Consider the following 25,110-nt stretch of genomic DNA (forward strand, 5'->3'; position numbering starts at 1 on the left):
CAAAAAAAGAAAACTTTCAACATCGACAAAAGAACTTAAAAAATTTATAGAGCTAATACAACTTATATACATTCAAGGCTATGCAGACCCAAATACATTTTTCTTTACACATTATTCCCACAGACATAGAATGCAAGCAAGAATTGACAGAATATATGTATCTATAGATTTAAAAACTAGTTTAGATAAGGTAAAAACTATAACTTGTCTGCTTTCTGACCATAATGCAATAACCTGTCAAATTGTATTAAAACAAAGCTTCAGAAACCCAATAAGTCGTATACCAGCATACATCACTACTTTAAAAGAATTTAGGAAATTCCTATGAAAAGAAATTGAAATTTATGTATTTACTAATAATAATCATGATACCTCTAAGATATACATCTGGGATGCTTTCAAAGCATATATTTATGGTAGGAGTATGTCTTGGTATGCTTTTAAGAAAAAGCTATGGGATAGTGAACTCATAGAACTTCAAGAGAAAATAGATAAATTACAGCTATACAATCAAAACAAAAATCCTGATTTATTAAAACATATAAATGAATTGAAAAGTGAATACTTGGAGATTCTAAACCATAAAACAAAGATAAATTTAGAGTGAAAAAAATCATATACCGTTCAGTTAATCCTAAATATATGCATAAGTTAGTAAAGAGAACTAAAATATATAATAAGTTTAACCATATAAAAGAAATTTATTCACCATCTAAAAAAAGAAAAGTCTCAGAATTAGAAGATCTATTAAAAGAATGTAATGACTTTTTTACAAAAATAAATGAGGAAAATAGTTTAATAGACTCAAATGAAAAAGTAAAAAAAATCTTAAAGAAATATAGTAAGAAAAAATTAAATACAGAACAAATCAATATTTTTGATAAACCTATTCCAATTTCTGACTTAAAATCACATATTAAAAAGCTAAAAATAAATAAAGCCTCCAGAAATGATGATATTATCTCTGAAATTTATAAGTTAATGACCAAAGAATCTCTAAATATTCTACTCAATGTTTTCAATATGTTTAAGAAATTAGGGGCAGTATTCCCCTCATGGGATTATTCTCTATTAACTCCAATACTAAAGACAGACTAAGACCCTAAAAATGCTCATCTTATAGACCAATTTCATTATTGAATATTGATTATAAATTATTTATGGCCATACATGCGGATAGACTCAATTCCTTTCCTCTTTAATAGCTAATGATCAAACAGGATTTATTTTGAATAGAAATGTTTTATGATTATATAAGGAGAATTATGTCACTTGATCTGACCAATAAAACAGACATAAATTGTGCCTTTGATTCTGTAAACTGGAAGTATCTTTCATTAGTATTAGAAAAAAACAACTTTTCTTATAAAATTATACAACTCATCAAACTTTTATATACTAATTCACAAACATATATCAAAATTGGACCATTTACTTCAGAATCAATAAAAATAACAAAAGACACTAAACAAGGATGACCTCTCTCCCCATTATTATTCACTTTAGTTATTGAGCCATTCGCTAACCTTATTAGATCAGAAATTGATATTAAAGGAGTGTAGAAAAATAAAGAGATAATACTCAAGATAGTTATTTGCCGATGATATTCTTTTGACTTTAAATTACCACAATACATCTCTCATAAAACTTTTTTCTGTGATAGAACACTTTCAAAGAAAATCTGGTCTAACCTTCAATAAAAACAAGATGAAAATTCTCGCTATAAATTGTGGTAACAAAAGATATACAAGAAGAATTTAAGAAATATATAGCAGAGGAACGACAGTTAAAGTATTTAGGAATAGTTATAGCAGAAACTATTAGAAGGATAATAGATATCAACTATGAATCTACATTAGTTAATATTGAAACCCTTATAAGTAATTGGAACAAATATTTCTTTACTATGGATGAAAGACTTTTATTATAAAAATGATTGCACTTTCAAACATTTTATATATAGTACAGTCTCTCTCTTTACCTCCAACCAAAATCTTTATAAAGAAATTTAATTCTATAATCTTAAAATTCTTAAGGTTTCCCAATAAACCAAGAATAACACTAAATAACCATATCAGAGATTGGACTAATGGGGGCATTAGTTTACCAGACATTGAATTATATTCTGTGGCTTCTGTCATAAAAACAATAATGTTATGGGAAAATCTCTATTATACTGCTAAATGGAAATCCATTTTTGGACATTTTTTAACCCAAACTACATTTTCGATATGTCATAATACATTTATATCTCCCCATAATTCCAGGTATTGGTTTTTAAAAGAAGAATGTATAAATAACCCCAGTCTTAAAATTAACTCAGACATAATATAACAATAAAAACAATTAGAACCTTTATTTTCAAGAATCCCACTTATAAAGCACGGCTGTTTCTTATTTTTCCAGTTGCCTATACACAAAACATTATCACTTCTTCCAATGTAATGAAAACCTTTAATGAAAATAACTAAAATATTGGTCTCAATTGATGCACAAAGAAAAGACTTTATCACCTCTATATGTACTAGATAAGTTTAATATAGGGAAATAATTTTGGTTATATGCTCAAAAGTGTTTACAATATGTTGAAAGTAGGATAGAGACCATGCAACCTACAGTTAAGAAATTCATCCCACGGTTAATTGAATTTTTATTGATCTTTACACAACATAAAATAGAGACCAATAATATAGTATATAAAACATATAATGTAATAAGAATAGAAGTAAAATACACTGGAGTTTCATACCGGAACTATTACAATAAAATCAACAAAGAACTCCCAAATGAAGAAGATAATTAATGTTAAAATCATCAACATTTACTACATTTTCACTTAAATGGAAGTTATTCACATGGAAATATATGCATAGATCATTTTATATACCACATAATAAAAATCATATCTCATTCTAGAACCACTTGGAGATGTAAATCAGATGAGAAAGCTGACTGGGAACATATATTTTTTGAATGCATTAAAATTAAATCATTCTGGGAAGAAGTTAATCATTTTTGCAGGCTTTATTCACTGATAAATTTATATTGACCAAATCCTTGATTCTATTTAATGCTCCAATACCTGTCTGTGTTGCAGAGGTGAGATATACAATTTTATGGAGCATATGGTCAGTTGCAAGGAAGGTAATAACAAGGAAATGGAAAAGTGACATTGTTCCCTCTTTTAATGAATTCAAAAACATCACTTCAGAAGTCACCCATTTGGAGCTCATCACAATAAAGACAAGAACCACAAGAATCACTTCCTCATATAACTCATGGAAAGGACTAATGGAACTTTTAAACAAACAATGATTGATCTATGGTATCATTTGGAATAAATATTTATAATTAATTGGAAAATACATAGACACCCTTTGTAAATAGTTGTTTTGTTAGTTTAATATATGTTTTTTATTCTCTCTTCAATAGGAAAGAATCAATTCATTTCACTTTGATATTAGCATAATTTTCATTGTTAGTTAGAATTTATTATTGTTTATGCTTGCTTAGAAACTTCAATAAAAATTATTGAGAAAAAAAAGTTGTGCATCCATTAGTTATATAATCTAAATATAAAATAAATGTAGTGACTATTCCACTGTAATGTTTTTGCAAGCCTGTATTTGCTACATATAAGAACAATACAATCCCTCAAACACTTCTTGATATTTCTTAGTAACTGATCTAAACCATGCAGGTTCATATTGCACTTATGTTGTAATTACAACCCAAGGGCTACTGTGTAGGTAATTTTGTGTTTATTTAAATGTGTTGTTTGGGAATGTCCATCTGTCTAACCCCATTTTCAGTGGAGGCAGGGAGAGAAAAGCTTCAGAAATGTTAACAGTACATATCGTTAGCGCACATGAAGTTAATACTCATCAGCAACAACTGAGATATTATAAAATATGAGTCAAAGCAGCGTGAAATAAGACAATATGTATCATGTATAGAAAGTAACTATTAATTTGATACTGTATTGTTTCTTAAAATTTATTTGAAAACACCCAGATAATATCTTTATAACACTGCTGTGTTTGATGTAAGATGTAATGCATGCTCTGCAGACATACATTGGAATGCACAGGTAACACATGTAAATGTTAGTGATAAATGGCTGAAAAGGAACTACCATCACATTATCACTGCTAATTTTATCTGCACTCATAAAAACAAGTTTTTGCAGGTAATCTGTAAGTTGGTACTTAAGGTATATGGAACACAGGTTTTAATAACAAGTCATAAGGTGCTAGCTAATTAATATCACAATGAAATTCCTTTGTACCAGTAGATATACTCAAATATTATTCTATAGGCCTTATTTTAGGAGATTGTGTCTTAATTCATGAAACAGGTCACTCCAGGGTTTGACATCATATACTGGATAGTGAAATTCCTCATATGTATATCTTATTAGGGGGATTTGTAGTAAATGTGCAATTAAAGCTCTAAAGCCACTCTAGAGAGGTAACCAGAGCAGAACACTTAAACGTGTACAGGAGTCTGCAGTCAAGTACCAGTTGAATTACGGGCAGTTAATAGTTAAACTTTGATTTTTCAAAAATGCAAAGAGCTAAGTAAGGTTATATTTTATGATGATGTCAAGCAGCAAATTTGACTACCCTAAAATTAGTATGTGTACAAAAAAGTAAAAAAGATCACAAAAAGAAACAATTTCCTTTTCTAATCCATTAACCAAAACCCCACCACTAACTCAGCTGTAATTTATCTGAATAGTGCTAGCGTTAATGCAAAGTGTTTTTCTAAGGTACGGCTAGGGAGCAGTGTTAGTGTTCACCCAAACCATTCCAACTTACTACTGCATGTTAACCATAACCCTGCCCCTAACTGTACACCATACCATAGAAAAAAACAACAAAAACTTTCCATAACACTGCCATTTCGCAAGACAAAAGGACATGCACCACTTACAGCTGTCGACACACAATACTAAACATACCATCTTATCTAGCCCTGACCGGCAAACATCTGAATGGGTTGGGAGGGTGGCCTAGTGGTTAAGGTGTTTGCTTTGCAAACCACAAGGTACAGAGTTTGAATCTCACAGGGGGATAATTGGCTAGGCTTAAAATGGCTTGCAAGGGCAGTTAGCCTAGTACTAACCTATAAACCTACACTAACACCAGTGATCTTAAAATGATAAGTTTCCCTTATAATCAGTGCTCTATGCAGATTGTTATGTAGGCTAGGATTAGAAGAAATGTGGATTAGATAACAATTTTTTTCATTCAGTTACGATTAGATAAAATGACCCTTAGATCAAGGGGAATGATACTCATTTATATATATAGGTGTATATATATATATATATATATATATATATATATATATATATATATATATATATATATATATATAAATGTGCATGTGCACACATATATATATATATATATATATATCTTAGATACATATATAAAGTAATAGTACAGGTCGAAGACATGTAACATTAACTGCCAAAAAGCTGATGCCAAAACATCAAAAACACCAACATTGACATGCCAGTATGCAGCCTTGGTTCATGCAAAATTTAAAACGTAAAAAAAAAAAAGCATTGTTTTTTGCAGGGAGCAAGCCTCCCAACTCCCCCTGCTAATTATGTATACTAACTCCGAGATCAGATGCACATGGGGTAAGGGCAAATTTCCCAACCCCGGAATTGTGCAGTCTCACACACCCTGTCTAGCTGTTTAGTCGATCATATGTGGTCAGCTTCACAGCTGTCGACCAAACATGCACTCAACATTCTGCAGAGCATACACACACATAATGTTTTTTTCAAACTGTAATTGATTATTGGTGATGGGATCAAGTAATTTTGTTAAGACCACCTCCTTATTTGGTGTCTTGATCAAAGAGGTTATGGTAAGACAACTTTTGAATGAAATGGCAGTATTGTAGTAGGATGGTAGTGCTACACTGACAGTGATTTGGTTCTTGCTTTAGAAGAACATAGTTTTTGCTTTGTATTAAGATACATTTTTACAGTTTTAAACTATATTTGCAGTGAATCCAAGCTATATTGCAGTTTGCCAGTAACCATGGTGATTGTAATATGTGTAAGAAGAAATGTAGACTTAGAGGACTACTGGAACAACTCAGCTTCTCACCTTTGATATTCCTTGTCATTTAAAAAAGATAATGCAGAATGGTACCATTTCATCTGAGTTACTGGTGTTTTTCTTCCAGATAGTTTAAAATGTGAATGTCTTATACCAAAAGTATTTTGCTGGACACTGGTTTCTGGGTCTATGACAATATTGTGAATAGAATGTGAGAGACCAGTTTTATGGAAGATAACAAACATAATCTTTGTTTTTCCATTAGCACATTGCATTTTTTATAGTAACACTTGACTTTAAAAATTATGTTTTTATAAAAAGTTAAAAAATGTATCTTTTATGTGATTCAATGTCTGTGAGTATCGTGGTATTGCCGAATCTGCATATTTTAGATAATATATTACAGTCTTAGGATATAAAAAGTGTTCTTTCCAAGTCTTTTGGGTTTCTAATACTGTAACAGGAATGGACCCCATTCCTAAGTCAAAGTGTGATCAACGTTCATGAAATTCATATTGTTTCAATCTTTGATGTTAGGCAAAAGTGCTCTTTGGAGCATCCGCATTGTGCCAGTAACTGACTCCTCCTGTAATTCATATGGAGTTACATATATTGGTAGCATATCTAAGTAAGACTGTAAATTTATTTTTATACAACCCATTGTTCCTACTACTATTGGAACTGTCTTGGTAATCTTCTTCCACATTGCCCTTCTTTCTACCTGCAAATCCTGGTATTTTATGACTTAGCATTGAGCAGTAACGCCTTTAGCTTGTCCTGAGTAGCTTTTGTTATGTTAGAAGGTTTGTCTTTTTGGCAATGTCTAAAAGGGCACTATAAGGGTGGATAATGTTTTGGCCAATATCTGAAGGCCTAGAGGTGACAGGTGAAGGCCATCCTTGGTAAATGTCCTAGCCTGACAAGTATTGTACCCCTTTGGAATGACAGCAGTAGCTATGCCAATTGTTAAAGTCGACAATTTTCTGTTGGTATTATGGCATCATCCTTGAAGACAGTAGAATGCTGTTCATTGCTAGGCTCATACTTGCCTGTAACATATTCTGAGAGCTCAATCATGTCTTTCTTCATATAGTCCATGAAGGTACATCTCAGGTCATTCATGCCCACAAGGACTATGGCTAAGTCACACTGGTATTTAGGTGTAAGTGACCTGAGTGCTTGCATGATCTGGTGGAACCTGGCCTCTGACAGGCATATAACTGTAACTTTCTCCTTATCCAGCTTGGCAAGAGGGATATCAGTGTGTCACACAGTGCACTCCCCTGTGACCAGAATATTGGGTTCTGGAGTAAGAGACACAAAACTATTACGTGTAACTATAGATGAAAATCTGAAATTTGATCAGCACCTACAGCAAGTCATCAAAAAAAAAATCACGAAACAGTTGGACTTCCCTACCAGTCAAACCCATGCCTAGCTAATGCACTAATGCAATAAGGAAAAACATTGCCCAGTACTACCTCCTTACCACACTCCTAAATGCATCAGCCATATATACAGACTTGTAAAACACGAACTCTGGTTGTAACATATATAAACAGCAAATGTTAATGAATTATTTTGTATTAACTGATGAAGCTTCTACAGTGGGCCAGCGTGATTCCTGAAATAAAGAGCGTTATTATCTGTCCTGCTTGGTTCCAGAGTTCGTGTTTTACGTGTTCGTTAAGATTCCTGTATTTTTTATATATATACAGACCTGCAAACCACCAGTAAACAAAATTAAAGGCATGCTACAACAGAGCAGCACACTTTGCTACACACTTCTGATGTATGACTCACCACTGTCTCACCTTAAAACAACTGTAACTACCGCAGTGCCTAATCTAAATGCAGCTAGTCACAGCCTATAATATTATCTACAACCCTAATAATTTACCCTCCCTAAAAAATATCCTTCAGCAATATTCACTGAGCCAAGAGTTGTGCTCCTGAGAAAAACATGTTTTGGCCATCTCAAATTCAAGCATTGCTGTAGGAGATGCTTTGTGTTTCAGTTATGGCACCAAACGTTTGAACAAATTGCCACATCCACTAAAGCAAATAGACAAATTAAAAGGCTTCAAGCCCAAACTAAAGCAGCACCTGAATTCATCCATGTACCCTAACAGAATAATGTGGAACCTTCAAGCCAATGCCATGTCTGTAATCCGTATCAAACTGTCTACTGCAAGAATAGACGACTGAAAACATTAAAACTCCAGAATATTGACAAAATAAAAAAAATGCATAAAACATATTTTTTGCAAGGGGGCAAGCCCACTGCACCTCCAGCTAATTATATATACCAACTCCAACCCATTAAAGATGGAAAGAGTAAAACCCCATTCCCCACTGCACTTTGATCACAGTTTCAGTGTTTCCCCTTTGACTTTTTGTGTGCTATTTCTGCAGTTGAAGAATTAAGGTAGACTCCTGTAAGACACCTGGCTTATTGATACCTTAAGCACAAGCTTCTTGCCTAGCTATATTATGTCATCTCTAATTCTCCACAAGCTTCTCTATTTTTCCTAAAGCCACGTGTTTCCTTCTCATCTCTCCCAACCTTCCCTTCCCACCTATTTCCTCCGCTTTCCTTCCTTTTTTTCCAATTCTGTGATCAAATTACAATAGTTTAATGCTGGATAAATTGAATACAACTGTCAAAGATATTTATATTAATATCATGAGTCCCTAGAATTCTGTCTGTTAGACCATTACTGTGTGTTGTTTTTATTTTTAATGTAGTGTTTCATTAGAGCTCTGTGTATAAAAAAATGACTAAATGTTGTCTCTGTTTTTATTGTGGTGTTTCCCTTGGAACTCTATTATTTTAACATCACTGTATATATTTTTATTTTCATTGTTTGGAGGTTTTCTTCCTAGACCTCCTCTAAAAGGATCTTTTCCTGCCCAATCGGCCTATCCCAGTCAACAAAACTAAATAAATACATTTGTAGAGAAGTCTGGCTATTCACAAGGATCAGGTTCCTAAAAACTTATTCAGATTTTCTTTATGGAAGTGCTCCCCATAATAATCAGTTTTCTATATTTCATGATGTAAATATTTTGTTATTTTGGTTATTAAATTAAAAGGCAATGTTCAGTAACTAAATGTGTAAAAATGAAAAACCTTGTCAGCAAAAGGATATATGAAATTATTTGAACTTTGCATATTGTTGCATGCAGGTCCTTTTGTAATGAAAACACTTTAAAGAAATCCTTAGTATGATAAATGCTTAACTTCACTCCCTAGATTAGTGGTGCTTATGCAACAAATTATTGACATAGCAGAAAGATCAGTGTGAGGGGCAGTGTATATGCAGTGTCACTGTGCATTTCAGTTGAACGGATCATGTTTAGATTGTTCAGAATGTCCAGATTTTTAATATTTTTGGCCTGCTCCTCATAAAAGTTGTGGTTTTCTGGCAAATCCCTGAGAAGTGAATTCACTAAATAATGACATACATTTCAGATTCAGACTTCATTTCCTTCAGAAAATGCATGCTAACACAAATCCTGTCATTCTTTAACACATTTCTAAGTTTCTAAGAGCAATATTTAAAATCTGTCCCTATTTTTGGGTCTTCGTCTCCCCCATTATTTTAGGCCTTGTCCAGATTTCTTTTGTTAAGAAGTTGAGAGGTATGTGCAGAGTTGTAAGTTATATTAGGAACTGTAAAAGAACACATGATGTGGTGAGATGTTGAAAGTTTTAACTAAGAGGTGTATGAAGTCTGATTTGCAGATAAGAAGCTCCAGTCTGAAGAATTACAAAACCAAGGCCTACCTATTTGTTAGGGATACTAAAGTAATTATAGTAAACCAGTAAATCATATTTTCTGATGGAAACATCCAGGGCTGTAGCTGCAGAAACTGCTATTATGAATTTAATCTCAGAATCTCCTTTCAAATATCACCAGAGATATATACGGCATTCTGCTCCTGTTGTAAAACAAACACCTTACTCATATTCTCAAACTTTCATTGTTTGTTTTTCTTATCCATTGTACCCATAATATTGTTTTCCTCTGTAATATTGTTCATTTGTCTCTATTCGTATGTATTTGTATGTCTGTTTGGGGCTTTTCCCCTCGGGTCTCCACTGAAAAAGGCTAATTCTTACCCAGCTGGACCAACCCGGTTAACAAATGCAAATAAATAAATAAGTATAGGAGCTGCATTCCTGTCTTTGTGAGTATTAGCATCACTTATCATGTGCTGTGCTTTCCTCCTATTAAAATAAAATGTTTCATTTAAAGTATAAAGCACAAAACGTGGAACATACCATCTAATTTTCTACCTTGTCTGCCCTTTCAGAAAGTGACAGTTTTATATGTGACTAATTACAAATATTTGTAATATGCATGATAAAGTGAAACCACTATATATTGTGTAGCCACATGCAGAGGGCACTTAGTAATAAAACCATACAGCATGAGCTAATTTTGTGCATAATATATCTGGCATTAAAACTGCCTTCCATCAAGTGGTCCTCATGGAATATTTTAGAAACAATCAAGATGCCATCACTCATGGTCACAAACAATTTTCAGTTGCAAGATATTGGACCGTCATCTGAAAAAACGTGGCTTTCCATTTCATTTTTTCTGATTCATTGAACTAAACTTTTTTTTTTTCAGTAACTTTCTAGTGTTTTAAATTTAGTAACACTACCATGGATTAATGTATAGATTAGTGTAAGACATTTAATATTGAGGGAGCATAGTGTCGATCATATATCAGTGCCTTTCAATGCTGTATTCTGTGGTGTGTTGTGTGGTGCAGTTTCTCTGAATATTAATGAACTTGTATGTGCTTTTCTGTTGCAGATTGGATCCCTCCATCACGGACTTGGCTGTGTAGGTATTTCTTTTCATACCAATTCATAGTATGAACTCTGTGATATAGAAAGTCAGTGAACTGAACAGGTGAACCCTTTCATTATAAAATAAAAATGTTATTACTGTCTAGAGCTACACTTTGGCCTTCATTACTATTTTATTACATTTCCTGTGTTAAAATTATGTTACAATTGCTATATGACTACTAATCTCATATCATCCCCAACAAGCTTCACTCCACTTCTGTCAAATAGATCCTCAGATTTTTTTATGTTTTTCCTGTTCCTATTTCATGCATCTGTCACAATTACAGTATTTTTCAATATGGAGCACATGCATACTTCTAACATGCCTGTCTACTGCTGTAGCTTGTCTGTTCATAGGTAGGTACAAGGCTATCAGCCCAAGGGCCTACGTATGCCTAGCCAGCATGGTACCATAGCTTACGCCACCCAATAAAGTTATTTTCTTGTGCCACTGTCCAGCAGAGACACAGAAGTGATCCCCGGGGTGTAATTCCTATTTCCCATCCACTCATCAAGATTTTTCTTGAAGAGTGCTAATGAAGAACTTTGCTTGACGTAGATGGGTACCTTGTTCCAGAGTATAGGAAGTCTCTGAGACAGGAATCTATCCCTCCAGCGTGCCCTGTTTATTGTGGTGAAAAGGTTTAGGTCCCTAGACCGTGTAGCTTGGAGGGAATGAGATTTCTTTAGGTGTATGCTACGGAGTAAAGCTGTTATTGTCTTCTCCATTAGAGACTCTTCAGTCTTTCACTTTTTTCTTATTTGCTACAGCACGATGCAAAATACAGTTGTGTTCCTTCTGTTGCCTTCAGTGCCATAACTATCTGCAATAATAATTCATCATTTCACATGTTTTATCTCCACATTTTGGCTAGCTTAATTTATTATTTCAACAGCTGTAACATGCCACCAAAATGTAGATATTGTTGAAGGAATGTTAAACACGCCCTTACCATGGTTTTACATATCTTTATTGCTGATACTTGCTTTACCAATACCAATGTTAGTCTGCATTTTATTTTTTATTGTCGGACATTTAGGTTTCATACTATAATTACAATGCTCCCTGGTGCTGTTAAACTGTATATCTGTGTTTGCGCATTTGCATTCACTGTGAAGCTTTTATGCCTGAGCCTATGCTGAAAATTGAGCACATTTACTAAGATAGCTATTAACCAGAAAATAAACAGAAAACTCAATTTATTAATTTATTTATTTAACATTTGTTTACTGGGAAAGTCCGACTTGGAATGAAGCCAGTTTTCAGCAGAGGCCAGGGTAGAAATGCTCCAGACGTATGTCTTTGAAATATGGGGGGAACCAGAGCACCTGGAGGAAACCCATACAAACGCAGAGAGGACATGCAGATTTCGTACAGAAGGCACTCCAGCCGAGAATCAAACTGGAGAAACTCTTGCTGTGAGGCGACAACACTACCGCTGAACCACTGTGACATCCAAAATAAATAAATAAATCTCTGTTCTTAACATTGCATTTATAACTTCAGAGCCTGGTGTCTCTGTGTCATCAGATGAGCTATAATCATGCTAACTGCTGCAAAACAAATTTAAAGGGTGTGTAGCTTAGATGCACGCATCATACTCTCTGGGATCAGAAGATTAGAAGGCCACCAATTCTAGTCCAGATTAGGGAGGGAATAATACATTGCTGTCCAGTACTATCTACTGCAGATGTAGAAATGTTTTTTTCTGTAATTTTAGCAATGAAGTATACCATACAATACTAATGGTACATGCCACTTTGTGAAGGCCATAGTATTCATATAGCACCGTGCACATTTCAGCCTGCCCATCACTAGCGTTGTGGGACTATTAAAAATTATTTGATGGCCTTTCTGATGTATTTTACAGCAAGTGTAGCATATATCTCTTTTTTACTTCACCAGTTTTTTCAACAGAGCTGCAGTAACACCATCAATGTTTTAGACAAATAACTCAGAGAAACTCACCTGATTATGATCAAAGGTGAAAACTAGTTCATCGAAAGAGAATATTTGAAAAACAGTGTTTGTTCATTCATTGAATTATACTTCATTTAAAAGCTTGAGCAGAGCCTGCACACATACTTTGTTAGTCTTTTTGTATTTGGCACATTTGATATGGACTAAAGAATCATATAAATGTGGTCATATTTAGCAGCTACAGGGAAGGAAGACACACATTTATTTTTCCAGAGTAGTGTAATATGACTGTTAACACCAGTAAATTGTACAGAAACCATGGGTATTTTGTGATTTTAATTTCTAAATCCCAAATTAAATGCTTTGCACAAGTTGCCTCTGCCCTCCACTGTGTTAATTCAAAAGTTCAAAAAGGTGCAATAGCTGGACTCTTTGATGCAGTAATCTGTGACTGTTCATAGATCACCCTTGATTCAGGGGTCTTTAGATAAAATCTGTAAATTGCCTTGAGCTGCAGATGTGATATGTCAAAGCTAGGATCTAAAGATATGAGTTGCATGAATTATTACTTTCACCCTGCATTTTTGGCTATCCCCTTCTGCATGCACCACGATTATCAGAAGTTGTCTGTATCCATGTTGGGCAGCACAGAAGTGCAGCAGTCAGCATTTGTTGTTTCACAATATTTGATTCTTTAGTTTAGGTATCGACTGGGATTCATACTTGTGGAATCTGCATATCCTTCCCACATTCATGTTGGTTTTCAACCGGTGCTTTTGTTTTCTTCCAAATTCCAGGAACATGCCTTAGGTGAACTGGTGCACTTTCAAAGTGCCCGTAAGTGTGTTTACCATGTGAGTGTATCTGTGTGCATCCTGCAGTGGAGTGACATCCTATCCATAATTAGTGCTCCTTGTTATACCCACTAAATTTCAAGATAGTCTATGGTTCCCTGCAGCCCTGAACAGGATAAAGGGTTGGACAACAAATGTATGTATCCATGTTCTTGGCACTGTTCTACTAACCTGTTCCCATTTAATATGCCCATCTCGAATTAAATGAAGTACTGTGTCAGGTTAGATATGTAGAATATGAACCATTTCATTTTAAGGCAGCAGTCTTATTGAGAAATAATCAGCAGTCTGCCAGTGCTTATTTCCCATGTGTCTCAGGTTTATTGGCTTGGTAGGACATAAAGGCTAAGATGGTAGATAGTGATTATAATATTCTTCTTCTTTTTGAATCTTTGATTTGTAGGGCCTAAATGCTGAGCTAATCCCTGAAATTGTTTTTCTGTTTGCAGTAAATCATATGATCAACCCATTAGCCATACCATAGTGCAAGTATCTACTCAGTGGGAGTGAAAAAAAAAGATAAGTTAGTTCACATGAAAAACTGGGCATTAATAGAAATAAAAGACTTTCTTCGTCCCATAACACAGTCATTATAGCATTACATTTAATAGCAAACCTGTGTGAAAATGCCAAAGTTTTAAATTAGGGCCCAGTCTTGTGCACTATCATTGGTTAGAGTGTTTTAAATGAATTTAATGTTGTTGCTATTTATTACCTGTGTTTACGTGGGTTGGTACTCAGTTTACCAGAGCTGCACACAGCTTAACAACTTGCAACTGATCTGCTGTGTTACCAAAGCATCCACTGCTTTTTACTGCCAAATAAGTATCATTTTTACTTGATCTGCACTTCTTGTACAGTTTTTTACTGTGCTGTTATTTTTGAACTGTACTTTTAATGTATATTGCTGTTAGCTGCACTTTTTAGCTTAGCATAGACTTGGTTCAGATTTGCTGGACTCAGTCATTTTTTGCAGTTTCTGAGCACTAAAATCAGCTTTCCTCCACAAAAGAGTGCCTCCCCTGCACCCTTGTAAGAGAAGAGTGTAGCTAAAGACCCACCTGAGTGGTGATTGTTGGCCCAGGGCCCAGTCTCATGCGCTATCATTGGTTAGAGTGTGTTAAATCCATTTAATTTTGTTGCAATTTATTGCCCATGTCTGCAGAGTGCACACCTTCGCGCTGTACCGTGCAGTGGGGGCTACCACTGGCAGTTGTAGACATATATTCCCAGATAGATGTATTTTCCATTAGTCAACTGCTTGTGTTCCATCTGAAGTTTTTCATTGTTGTTCCTCACTGCCTGGAGAGACACCCAGCAGAGCCTCTGAGGTACCTACACAAGTCTCACCCACTAAGCCTCTTGCAGTTTAGAACTTTTTATTAATCCCTCAGCTATACCTGGTCCTTTTAGCCCTCTCCCTGTTAGCATTATGAATGGACAATTTCCCACCATTTCTCTGGCCAGCCTGGTCGACTTGGGCATCCTGAGGCAGTGTAGCAATTACCTCATAGACACTGACAGCCCATTACTTCTATCTCACACAAATTTAATATGTGAGAGATGTGTCTATGTTAAGAATCTAGAATCTGTTCTCTCTCACTCTCAAATCAGCATATCAGATACTAATCAGGTTGTCAACTCACACACTTCACCACTTGTACCAACCATGGGCGTAATACCTATACCCACATATGCGGAGGTACTCATCAGAAGCCTACCTAAAGATCAGAGACCTTCCAAACATAAGCACATTTTACTTAGTACATTACCAACTGAACACAGTACACATAAAACACATGCACCAGTGTCACACCAAACAAGCTCCTAAGGCAAAACACAAAATGTAATGTTTTAATGATCATAATTGACTGTATTGTGAGACACAGTTGTCCCACTCACCAGGTTGGATAAAGAGAAATTCATGGTCAGCTGTCTGTCAGGTGCCAGGATCCACAATATTACACATGCACTCATGTCTCTCAACAACATGTATCGTCATAACTCTGTCATAGTCCATGTTGGTGTGAATGACTTGAGATGTACCTGGACTATATGAAGAGAGACATGATGGAACTCTCTGATTATGTGTCCCTGGTGGTTAAGCAGCATTCTTCCTTCACCTAGGATGATTCCACAATACAGGCAAAAAATGATTGACTTCAACAATTGGCTTAGTTTCTGGTATCATTCCAAGGGGATCCAGTACCTGTCAGTCTGGGATGATATAGTTGATAGACCATGATGCTTTCCCAGAGATGTTCTTCACCTGTCACCTCTTGGCTTTCAGTTACTGGCTAAGGCACTTGCCTCCCCCATAGTACCTTTTTTTAGGCAATATCACAAGAACAAAATTCCTGACATAAAAATATCCTCGAAAAACCACCTCAAGGTTATGCTGCTAAACAGTAGGAGTCTAAATCTGAAACTGCACTCACTGGAAGCATTCCTCACTTTGGAAGATGCAGACATCTATGCAGTCACAGAGACCTGATTATAATGCCTTCCTCACGTTTAGACCACAAAATGAATGCGTGAGAACTAAAGGAGGAAGAGTATCAATATTTATTAAAGATAAATACACCTCTAGACTGGTTAAACATAACGATTCCTTAGAGTTACTCCACATTAAAATAACTGTAGGAAAGACTCCCCCACTCCATGTTATCATCAACTTTAGGATCCCCTCCATGAACCATGATGTCCACACTGCCTACTTGGATCTACTTGAGTTGCCCAAAATACAACCAAACATTCTGGTTATGGGTGACTTTAACTACCTGTCCATAGACTGAGTAAACTATGCATGCACTAACATGCTTACCCAAAGGTTCTTGCATTTCATTAACTCCAATGCCTTGGAACAGATAGTCATCACCCCCAAAAGGGGCCCAAACATTCTTGAGTACTGGAGATCAGTGTACCACCACAAGTGTGTGGCCCTCCCTCATGATGTCTGATCATAAATCAGTCTCTTCTGAAGTAACAATTACATCAGACCCCCCTCCAGGAGAAATTAATCTAAAAACTTCTCCAAAGCCAACTACAGCCTCTTAAGAGGCAGCCTTAATAGCTACAAAGCTGCTGTCACCTCTGACGGCAAGGACATCCATACTTGTTATACACCAATGCTCTGTATAAACATATATACAGTTGTATTGACTCAGCCATACCCAATAGGGCCAAAGCAAGATCCTCTGGGGAAAAAAAGCCTGCCTGTTGGACATCTACCATAAACAGGTTATGCAATAAGAGGAAGAAATTGCTGTCTAAGAACATGAAGGAATAGTCTAAGAATTGGAAGCACACCCCTCTCAGTTTGAACAAGCAAATAAGACATCTTGTAAAGTGCTCTTAAGTAAAGTGCAAATCTAAATTAGCATCCCTAGCTAAGGATAACCATAAGGCATTTTTAGCTACATCCAAAACCTTAAAGGTAAAGCTCAGATTTGCACTGAACTTGTGATGAATTGTACCACATATACTGAACCCCCAGAAATAGCCAACCTGCTAGCGGACAGGTTTAGTGAATATTTCTGCCCCCTGTCCCTGCCACATATACCCCAGAACATTCCTACCACCTGTTCTCCATCTAGTATCTCTAAAGAGCAGGTCTTAACCACTTTCTCCAAGGATAAAAAAAAAACAGCCTCTGTGGGACCTGACAACATCGCAGACTGCATTCTAAATGACTTAAAACAGGAGTTAGCAACACCATTGAGTGCTCCCTTTAACCACAGCCTAAGCACTGGTTTTGTCCCTCCTGAATGGAAAACAGCTACTGTCACCCCCTTGCACAAAGGGGTACATCCATCGACCCAGTGAACTATAGACCCATAAGCCTAGCCAGCCTTATCTGCAAGGCCATGGAGACAATCATCATGGACCTTATCAACAACAATATAGGAGACCTTTAAACGCTTGATCCAACCCGGTTTGGTTTTGTTAAAGGCAGATCATGCCTGTTGAACCTGGTGGACTTTTTCGAGAAAGTCACTAGAGCCCTGGATGAAGGCAGATCTTTGCATATGGCCTACCTAGACTTAGCCAAGGACTTTGACACAATCCCCCACTTAGGCATCATTGAAAAACTCACCCAGCTGGGGATCAACGTATATATTGTCAGGTGGGTTGCAAACTGGCTCATCGACAGAACACACACAATCAAAATGGGGGATTCCACCTCCACCAGCAGACCCGTTACCAGTGGTGCTCCACAGGGATCAGTACTAGGGCCCCTATTGTTTGGAATATACTTCTCGGAAGTGCAGACAAAAACAAAAGTTCTGTGGCTGACAAATTTTGCTGATAACTGCAAACTGGGTGCAGTCACTGAATCCTCAAATGATGCCAACATTCTACAAGAAGGACTTATGCAAACTAATGAATTGGTTCCAAAGTCACAGACTTAAACTCAGTGCAAAAAAATGCATTATCATCTCCTTCAGCAAGGGCAATGTCCCAGCAGATTACCGTATTAATAACAAGGGTCTATATTATAAGAATGAAGTTTTACAACTTCGAACACCATATGGGTGCCACCATATGAGCAAAGTTGTAAAACATCGAAACCAACATAAAAAAATGTAAAAATAAAAGAAAAACCTACCTGATTACTCTGAGCAGTGGGGCAAGCCCCCATCCACCCACCACATGGGGGGCTGCGCCCCCTACACCCCCTGCTACTTAAATATACCAACTCCAAGATCACACTATGTTGAAGTAAAGGGAAGAATTCCCTACAGCGATCTCGGTTCAGACTTGCAAGGTTTTAAATATTTGACAATTTGGTGTCGCCCATATGGTGTTCAAATATTTAAAGCATCCTTCTTATAATATAGACCCTAATAACAACACCCTAAACTCTAAGTCAGTGATGAGAGATATGAGCCCACAGGTTGACAACAACCTTGCCTTTGATCACCATGTCTCCACAGTGGTTAGAAGGGCCTTCTACATTGCTCACCTCATAGTAAGGGCATAGATTCCAGAGCTAAAGAGGTTATAACCCCCTGTACTGTTCCCTCATCAGGCCATTAACAGAATACAATGTTTCCTTTAGTAGATACCTTACCAGGCACCTGCAGCAACTGGAAAGACTTCAAAGGTTTGTCACAAAGACAATTCAGGGTCTTCAGCATGTCATACACAGAGAGACTGAAATCACTGTCACTGTGCTCTGTATCTAAGAAGCAACCTGTGCCTTGCATACAGAGCAACCTCTGATCCTGCCTTAATGGAAGTGCATGTACATAAGTCAAATGGTACATGATTCACTCATTCTAGGGACCTTAACCTGGCCTGTGACATCAACAAGACTTGGACAGATATGCCTCACAGAGGTTGACCCTCCTCTGGAACAAACGTCCAATTCAAGTTAAACAGAGCCCCTCTATGACCCTATTTAAGCATAGCTTGGATGATTGGATGGGAGACCATAAGTTAACCTCAGGATTTCACCTGTGTCCCTCTTGGATAGCGGCAATAAATCCAATTTAGGTCAGTTTGTAAACATAGACCATATCTTAGGCCCTATAGGGAGTAAGGATTTAACTTGGCTAGGCTTGTAAGGGTCCAAGGGCAATTAGCCTAGTAGCCTCCTATGATCCTATGAATAAGTGACATTTTTTTTCAACATAGCAACTGATTTGTTTATATTAATTTCTGACGTAGGTGGGGTGCACTAGGCATAAGTGTCTCTTTTCTTGGTTGAACTAGGAACAGTGTCTGGTTAACCAGGGCTGCATAATGCACAAGTAGAGACAAAGGGAATCAAACTAAGGATTATAGGGTTCAACTCTTTAGCTGATAGTAAGCATAGTCCTTTGCTGTAATGCTTCACCAACTACTTTATAAGGAGGCTCTTTGACCTCCTAAAAGGTACATCAAATAAAAAAAAACTATTGTCCAGAGAAGATAGTTACAGCAAGATATTTTGTTTGAGACTATCAGACTTAGCATATGTGCTTACACACACACACACACACACACACACACACACACACACACACACACACACACACACACACACACACACACACACAAAAATAGCATTTAGAATTAGATTTTTTAACAATGTCCATGTGTCCCCATTTCATGGAATGCTGTGGTACTTCATCTGCCAAGTAATCCACAAAATATAATGTTTGTTAATGTTAATTTGTTAATACAATTTGATTACTTTTGTATAAATGTAAATTTATGTGTCACAAGTGACAATTTTACTCCTGGTTAACCTCTCACCTCTCACCTAGCTAACCTTGCTCATTTGTATTATGTATATATAACTATACAGTAAAATCTAGCCTCAAGGCCATTTGTCTGTTTTTTACACCTAAACAAAATTGTAATTGTTTGTTTCTTTATGAATGCTACCTGTTTATTTGTCAGTAATACAAAGTTTCTCAGTAATTATTCATGTAACTATGTATTGTTGGAGCTTTTCTCCCCAGGCCTTCACTGAAAATGGGCTCCCCGAGCCCAGTGGACCTCCCAGGTCATCAAACTGGAATAAATAAATAAATAAATAAATAGATGTTAAAAAAAATACTGCAGCACTGGTTTGCATTATACAATGAAGGCAAATGCCCATTTGTGACACATTGCAAGTGTTTTATAAAATGTATCCACTTCTCTTATTTGTGGATTTAAGGACTGTCATTTTTTCCCTTTCTACACAGTCGATGCATTTTTGTATCCAATTTATATTGTTTTTACAAATTAAGACAGTTCTGAGACTACAAATGTGATGCATTTGCTCTGGTCTTATATCATCTTGAATAAAGTCCAGCATCTCTTTACAGAAGTATCATTTCTACTATACCTGCGTGCTTTACTGGTAACTGCTAACTAGTGTGACGTAACAGAAAAGTTGCATATTTGCCATCACATTCCTTAGGTTCATATGTTCATAGGTCCATACTGTTACTTTACTTTTTAATGTTCCGCTCTTTTGTTACTTGTAGGTGTTGCATCTGCTTTACCTGTTTGATAGATGAAGTGTTTTAGTATTCATGTAAAATACCACTACCTCATGACTAATCCAGCAAAATAACTACTTTGAGTATTAGTAGATTAGAGTCTTTATATAGATAATCGAACACACACATCCTCAGTGATTTCATCTATCCACCCATCATCTGGCAAACAATAAATAAACACAGCATTTCCTTAACGTAAATGCCAATTCCCCTTAACAGCTAGTATCCTCTCCTACCTTAACTCCTGCATTGAAGCATATGTCTCCATCTGTCAGAAGTGTACTCAGCTGGTTTAAACATAGATACGTTATTTTGTGACACTGCTGAGCCTAATGCAAGAGACTAATAAAGTACTATAGGACCAGTTTAAGAGAGGTTAGCCTTATATATCAGATTCCTTGCACCCACTTGGTCTGCCGCGCAACCTTCCCTTTCCATAACTTGTCATTTTAATTTAACATACATTTTTGTTGTTTGATGCCACCTTGAATTTTTTTCACTGTGGCTGAATATTTCACCTTTTAGGATGCTGTTCCATTCATCCACTACCCTATCTGTGAAAATATACTTCTTCATAAATCTAGTCACCTTCTATCTTTTATTTTCAAACTGTACCTTCTTTCTCCTGTATTTTTTCTTTCACAGAAGTAATGCTGCTGTCCTGTACTTTATTGATTTCTTAGAGATATTTGAAATTCTGTCATGTGTGGTTTGTTCTTCCTTTCTTCAAGAGTATAGATCTGAAGTTCCATTAACCTCTGTTCTTATAGCCACTGGTGCAGAACGTGTACCATTTTGACAGTCCTCTGAACAGTTTCAATTCTATTTATATCCCTGCAGAGATCATGTTTTATCAGTTGCTTGTGGGAAGACAATGTGTTCCCTCTTTCTACTGATAGCGCCCTTCCTTAGGCATCTTATCTCATCACACTATCTTCCTGCAATGATTTTTTATCCTTGCAGCCTCTGAAATAAACTCTACAAGGTCTTTTTGCACTTTATTTAATTTATTGTTGTTATACATTTCACAACCATGGCCTGCACAAAAGTATGTTAACTTTGCGAAGGCACCACTCACATTTATCACCTTTGCACATTTAGGAGACTATTTATATTCTTTGTCTTGAAGTGCTGTTAAGTAGTCTAGGATACATCAGAAGCTGTGTACAAGGGAAAAACTTGAAAGATAAAAGAAATATCCAGTTGCTGCTAAGCTTATCAGGTAGTCAGCTGGCTTGTACCAGGTGATTAGGTGCCTGTTAATTTTAATAAGCAAAGATGAGTTCAGTGCAGAAAAAGAACCAAAGATGAAGGTACAGGCTGATCTAGCAGTGTGTAATAATAAGGCTGGGCTTCATAAACAAGTGTTGCACTGGATGTGGATGTTTCTGCATGAGGAGCCACAGAGCTAATCAGACATGTATTGGGCACTGAACAGTGCCAGCAGTCAGTGGAAAGGCCCACATAATTAAAGAGATGGACAGTGATAATTCAAGAAGAAGCATTGAGCTGTTCTCTGGCTGAAGCAGTGCTACAGAAGTATGTATATGACTGATGTGATGCACATTACAATGAAGGAAGGCTAGTGTATCCGAGTGAAGGCACACCCATGCATGCAATGCACTACTTCATAACTGCATATCACTCTTATCCAGCACAATAAGGGCAGCATATCTGCCATCAGACAGGCCTCTGTAGGTGTGCATAGCAAAGTGCCAATACTGTTCATCATGCAAATGGGATAGGCAAGAAAGTAGAAAGGAAGAGAACAACAAACAGAGGGAAATGTACAAGGGTAAGCCATAATGTATGAAAAGAGAGGGTAAGATTATTTTTTTCTTCAGAGAAATAGTTATTTTTGTATTATATAGAAAAGAAGAATAAGTGGGGAAGGTAGTGACGGATAGCTGTGGCTGGGTTAAAGGGACAAAGGCAAGCAAGGCAGCAGTGGCAGACATGCAGCTGTAGAACATAGAACCAGGTAGACAGAGGTGGTAGACACACAAAAGATTGTGAGGACAGTGGATAGGCACAGACATACAAAAGGTGGAGAAGGGGTGATGGGGAGGGATGGACAACAAACAGTGAATAGGAAGTGACACATTAGGACGGGGATAGGGTGGGGTCCTGGCATGGTTAGAACCCAGGCTAGCACAGAAGGCAAAAAAAAAAAAAATATGTATATATATATATATATATATATATATATATATATATACACACACACACACACACACACACATATATATATATATATATATATATATACACATATATATATAATTTGCCTAGGGTACCAAATTTATGGGCTGTTTGCTCCCCTGGTGACTCCATAAAGCATGCAAGAAGACTCCACATTGTCAAGACAGGCATCAATTGCTAGAATCTCCCATAAACCACCAGACCTCACAACTAATGCCAGGACAGCAGGGTAGAGCCCTCTGGGCTACATTCAGAATAGGAGCCTTTGCTATTCCTCCTAAGAAGTGGGCACAGACACCACGAGTAACCTCACCAGGTCACTTCTAGTAGGGGAACTGTTATTCCCTTGCTGAGAGGCAGAACTGGTAGCCACCAGTGACCCAGCACTAGAAACATGGGCCAGCACAGTTCAGGTTGAGCTTGGCCTCATCGCTTCCTTTTCTACAACTGAACCTTTAGAAGAAAGATGCAATGTAAAAAAATGATTGCAAACATAGGTTACAAACCCAATTGCAGTTGTACAGTGGCCTGGAACAGATGTCATACACACCCAGCTGCTGCAAGAGTCACTCCCATCTTCTGAGACATCCAGCCATGTTAAGCTATCACTCCTTTACCACAAGAAAACAAAGTCCTCCTAAGTATACTGTTTCAACACTAAGACAGCAGATGATAATGGCACTGAAAAAAATGTTTACAGCACATGTCAGGATCTCTGTTCTGAACCTCTGCTGCCCGTTAATAAAGCGAATCAAGGTGGCACAGCCTCAGATCATTATTCCGGTGCTGGCGCTGCTCACCAAAATGGGCTACACCAGTGGCATAATTAATCATCTTGGCAAGCTTGTGCCAGGCATCCACCTTCTGCATCATAGTGGCCCAAGAGTTCCTTTTTAGGATGAACAGGAAAATCCTGCTTTCCCTAGGTCACCATGCTGTGGCCTTACATTTTACCATGCTTGATGTAGCCATGGCCACTCACTCAGATCCAGTGGAGGAGAAAAATGGTAGAGCCATGTGCGTGGACAATGTTTGGCTCATGTGTCACATAATGTAGTGCTGCACTGTGGTGTGATTGTATGTCCCTAGCTCTACACCATTGCACTTAGAATATATATATAAAATACTTTATGGTGCTATAGGTATACAAAAGCCATATGCACAAGCATGTTAGTCACACTTTTCATGGCCACTGTGCTGTACATGGCTAGCACTGTGCCATATTTTGCAACACTGTTCATTACCATACAGCTGTGGAATGTAGGACTTTGAATAAAGACTGTGTAGGCTAGAAGGTGTTCAACTAGGTCCCTGACAGCCCCTTACAATCTTCCTGACCACAAGGACTTGGTATTTAGTCTGCTGGTCTATAAGCTGTTGGTATGTCAGGTGGTACCTTCCCCCATTGGTGTGGATGGCCACACCTGCTGCTGCTAATACTACCATCACTCCTCTCACATGTTCTGCAGTTCCTGGTGTTAAAAAATGGGTATATGCAGCAGTGCAAAACACTCATTTTATGTTTCTGAATTGGTCTGCCATTTTGGAAATCACATTTGCATACACTGTGTGGCTCATTTAAATTGAGTTTCTCATTTCAATGTCATTCTGCACACATTAACATGCAGTGCTTGCTATGCTATTTTGTCTTTTGCGTGACCATGCTTTGTGTGTTTTAAAGCCACACATGCCAAATGGATTGCTGTTGCCTACACTAATTTGCACTGTACAGTGTCGTAAATGTGCATGAATCCTTGCTGACTAACATCAGTGGTTTTTTGTAATTTGGGTTTGATTAATGACTTTTGGTAGGGGTTATCTGGGGGTTGTCTTAACTCTTCTATGGGGAATGAATTTCAAAATGCAACAGAATATCGTAGGTGCACCTTGGAGGAATTGTAAGCAGGTATGTGTTACTAATGCAGGATCAGTCATAGCTGCTTAAGCATGTGTAAATACAGGGTTAGGAATGTTTAAGTGCAGGTGCAGCCAGGTTTGGGGGATAAACGGGAAGGAGAGCTTAACGTGAAAGAATGATAAGACTTGTTACGTGATGATTGCCTTCTCTGCTGCCTTGATTCTTGCTAGTAAAGAGAATGAACTGAAGAACAGTTTATAAGAATAGTAGCCAAATGATCAACTAACTGGGGCACACTAAATAAAATCAACACAAAAAACTAACACACACATTGTTGAAGCT

At 36.9% G+C, this 25,110-nt stretch overlaps 1 protein-coding gene across 8 annotated transcripts in view; it reads left to right on the top strand.

The window, feature by feature from the left end:
- IQSEC1 (IQ motif and Sec7 domain ArfGEF 1) overlaps positions 1-25,110 on the top strand; it is a 2,803,266-nt gene that overhangs the window by 2,668,533 nt on the left and 109,623 nt on the right. For all 8 annotated transcript variants that reach the window (XM_044078078.1, XM_044078079.1, XM_044078080.1 and 5 more), the window contains one exon: positions 10,916-10,945. In XM_044078078.1, the coding sequence (XP_043934013.1) occupies positions 10,916-10,945 (30 nt within the window). The remainder of the gene's footprint in view (positions 1-10,915; positions 10,946-25,110) is intronic.

Source organism: Protopterus annectens, chromosome 7.part0 (assembly GCF_019279795.1).
Source record: "Protopterus annectens isolate FY-2018-M chromosome 7.part0, PAN1.0, whole genome shotgun sequence".
In the NCBI taxonomy this organism is placed as follows: domain Eukaryota; kingdom Metazoa; phylum Chordata; order Ceratodontiformes; family Protopteridae; genus Protopterus; species Protopterus annectens.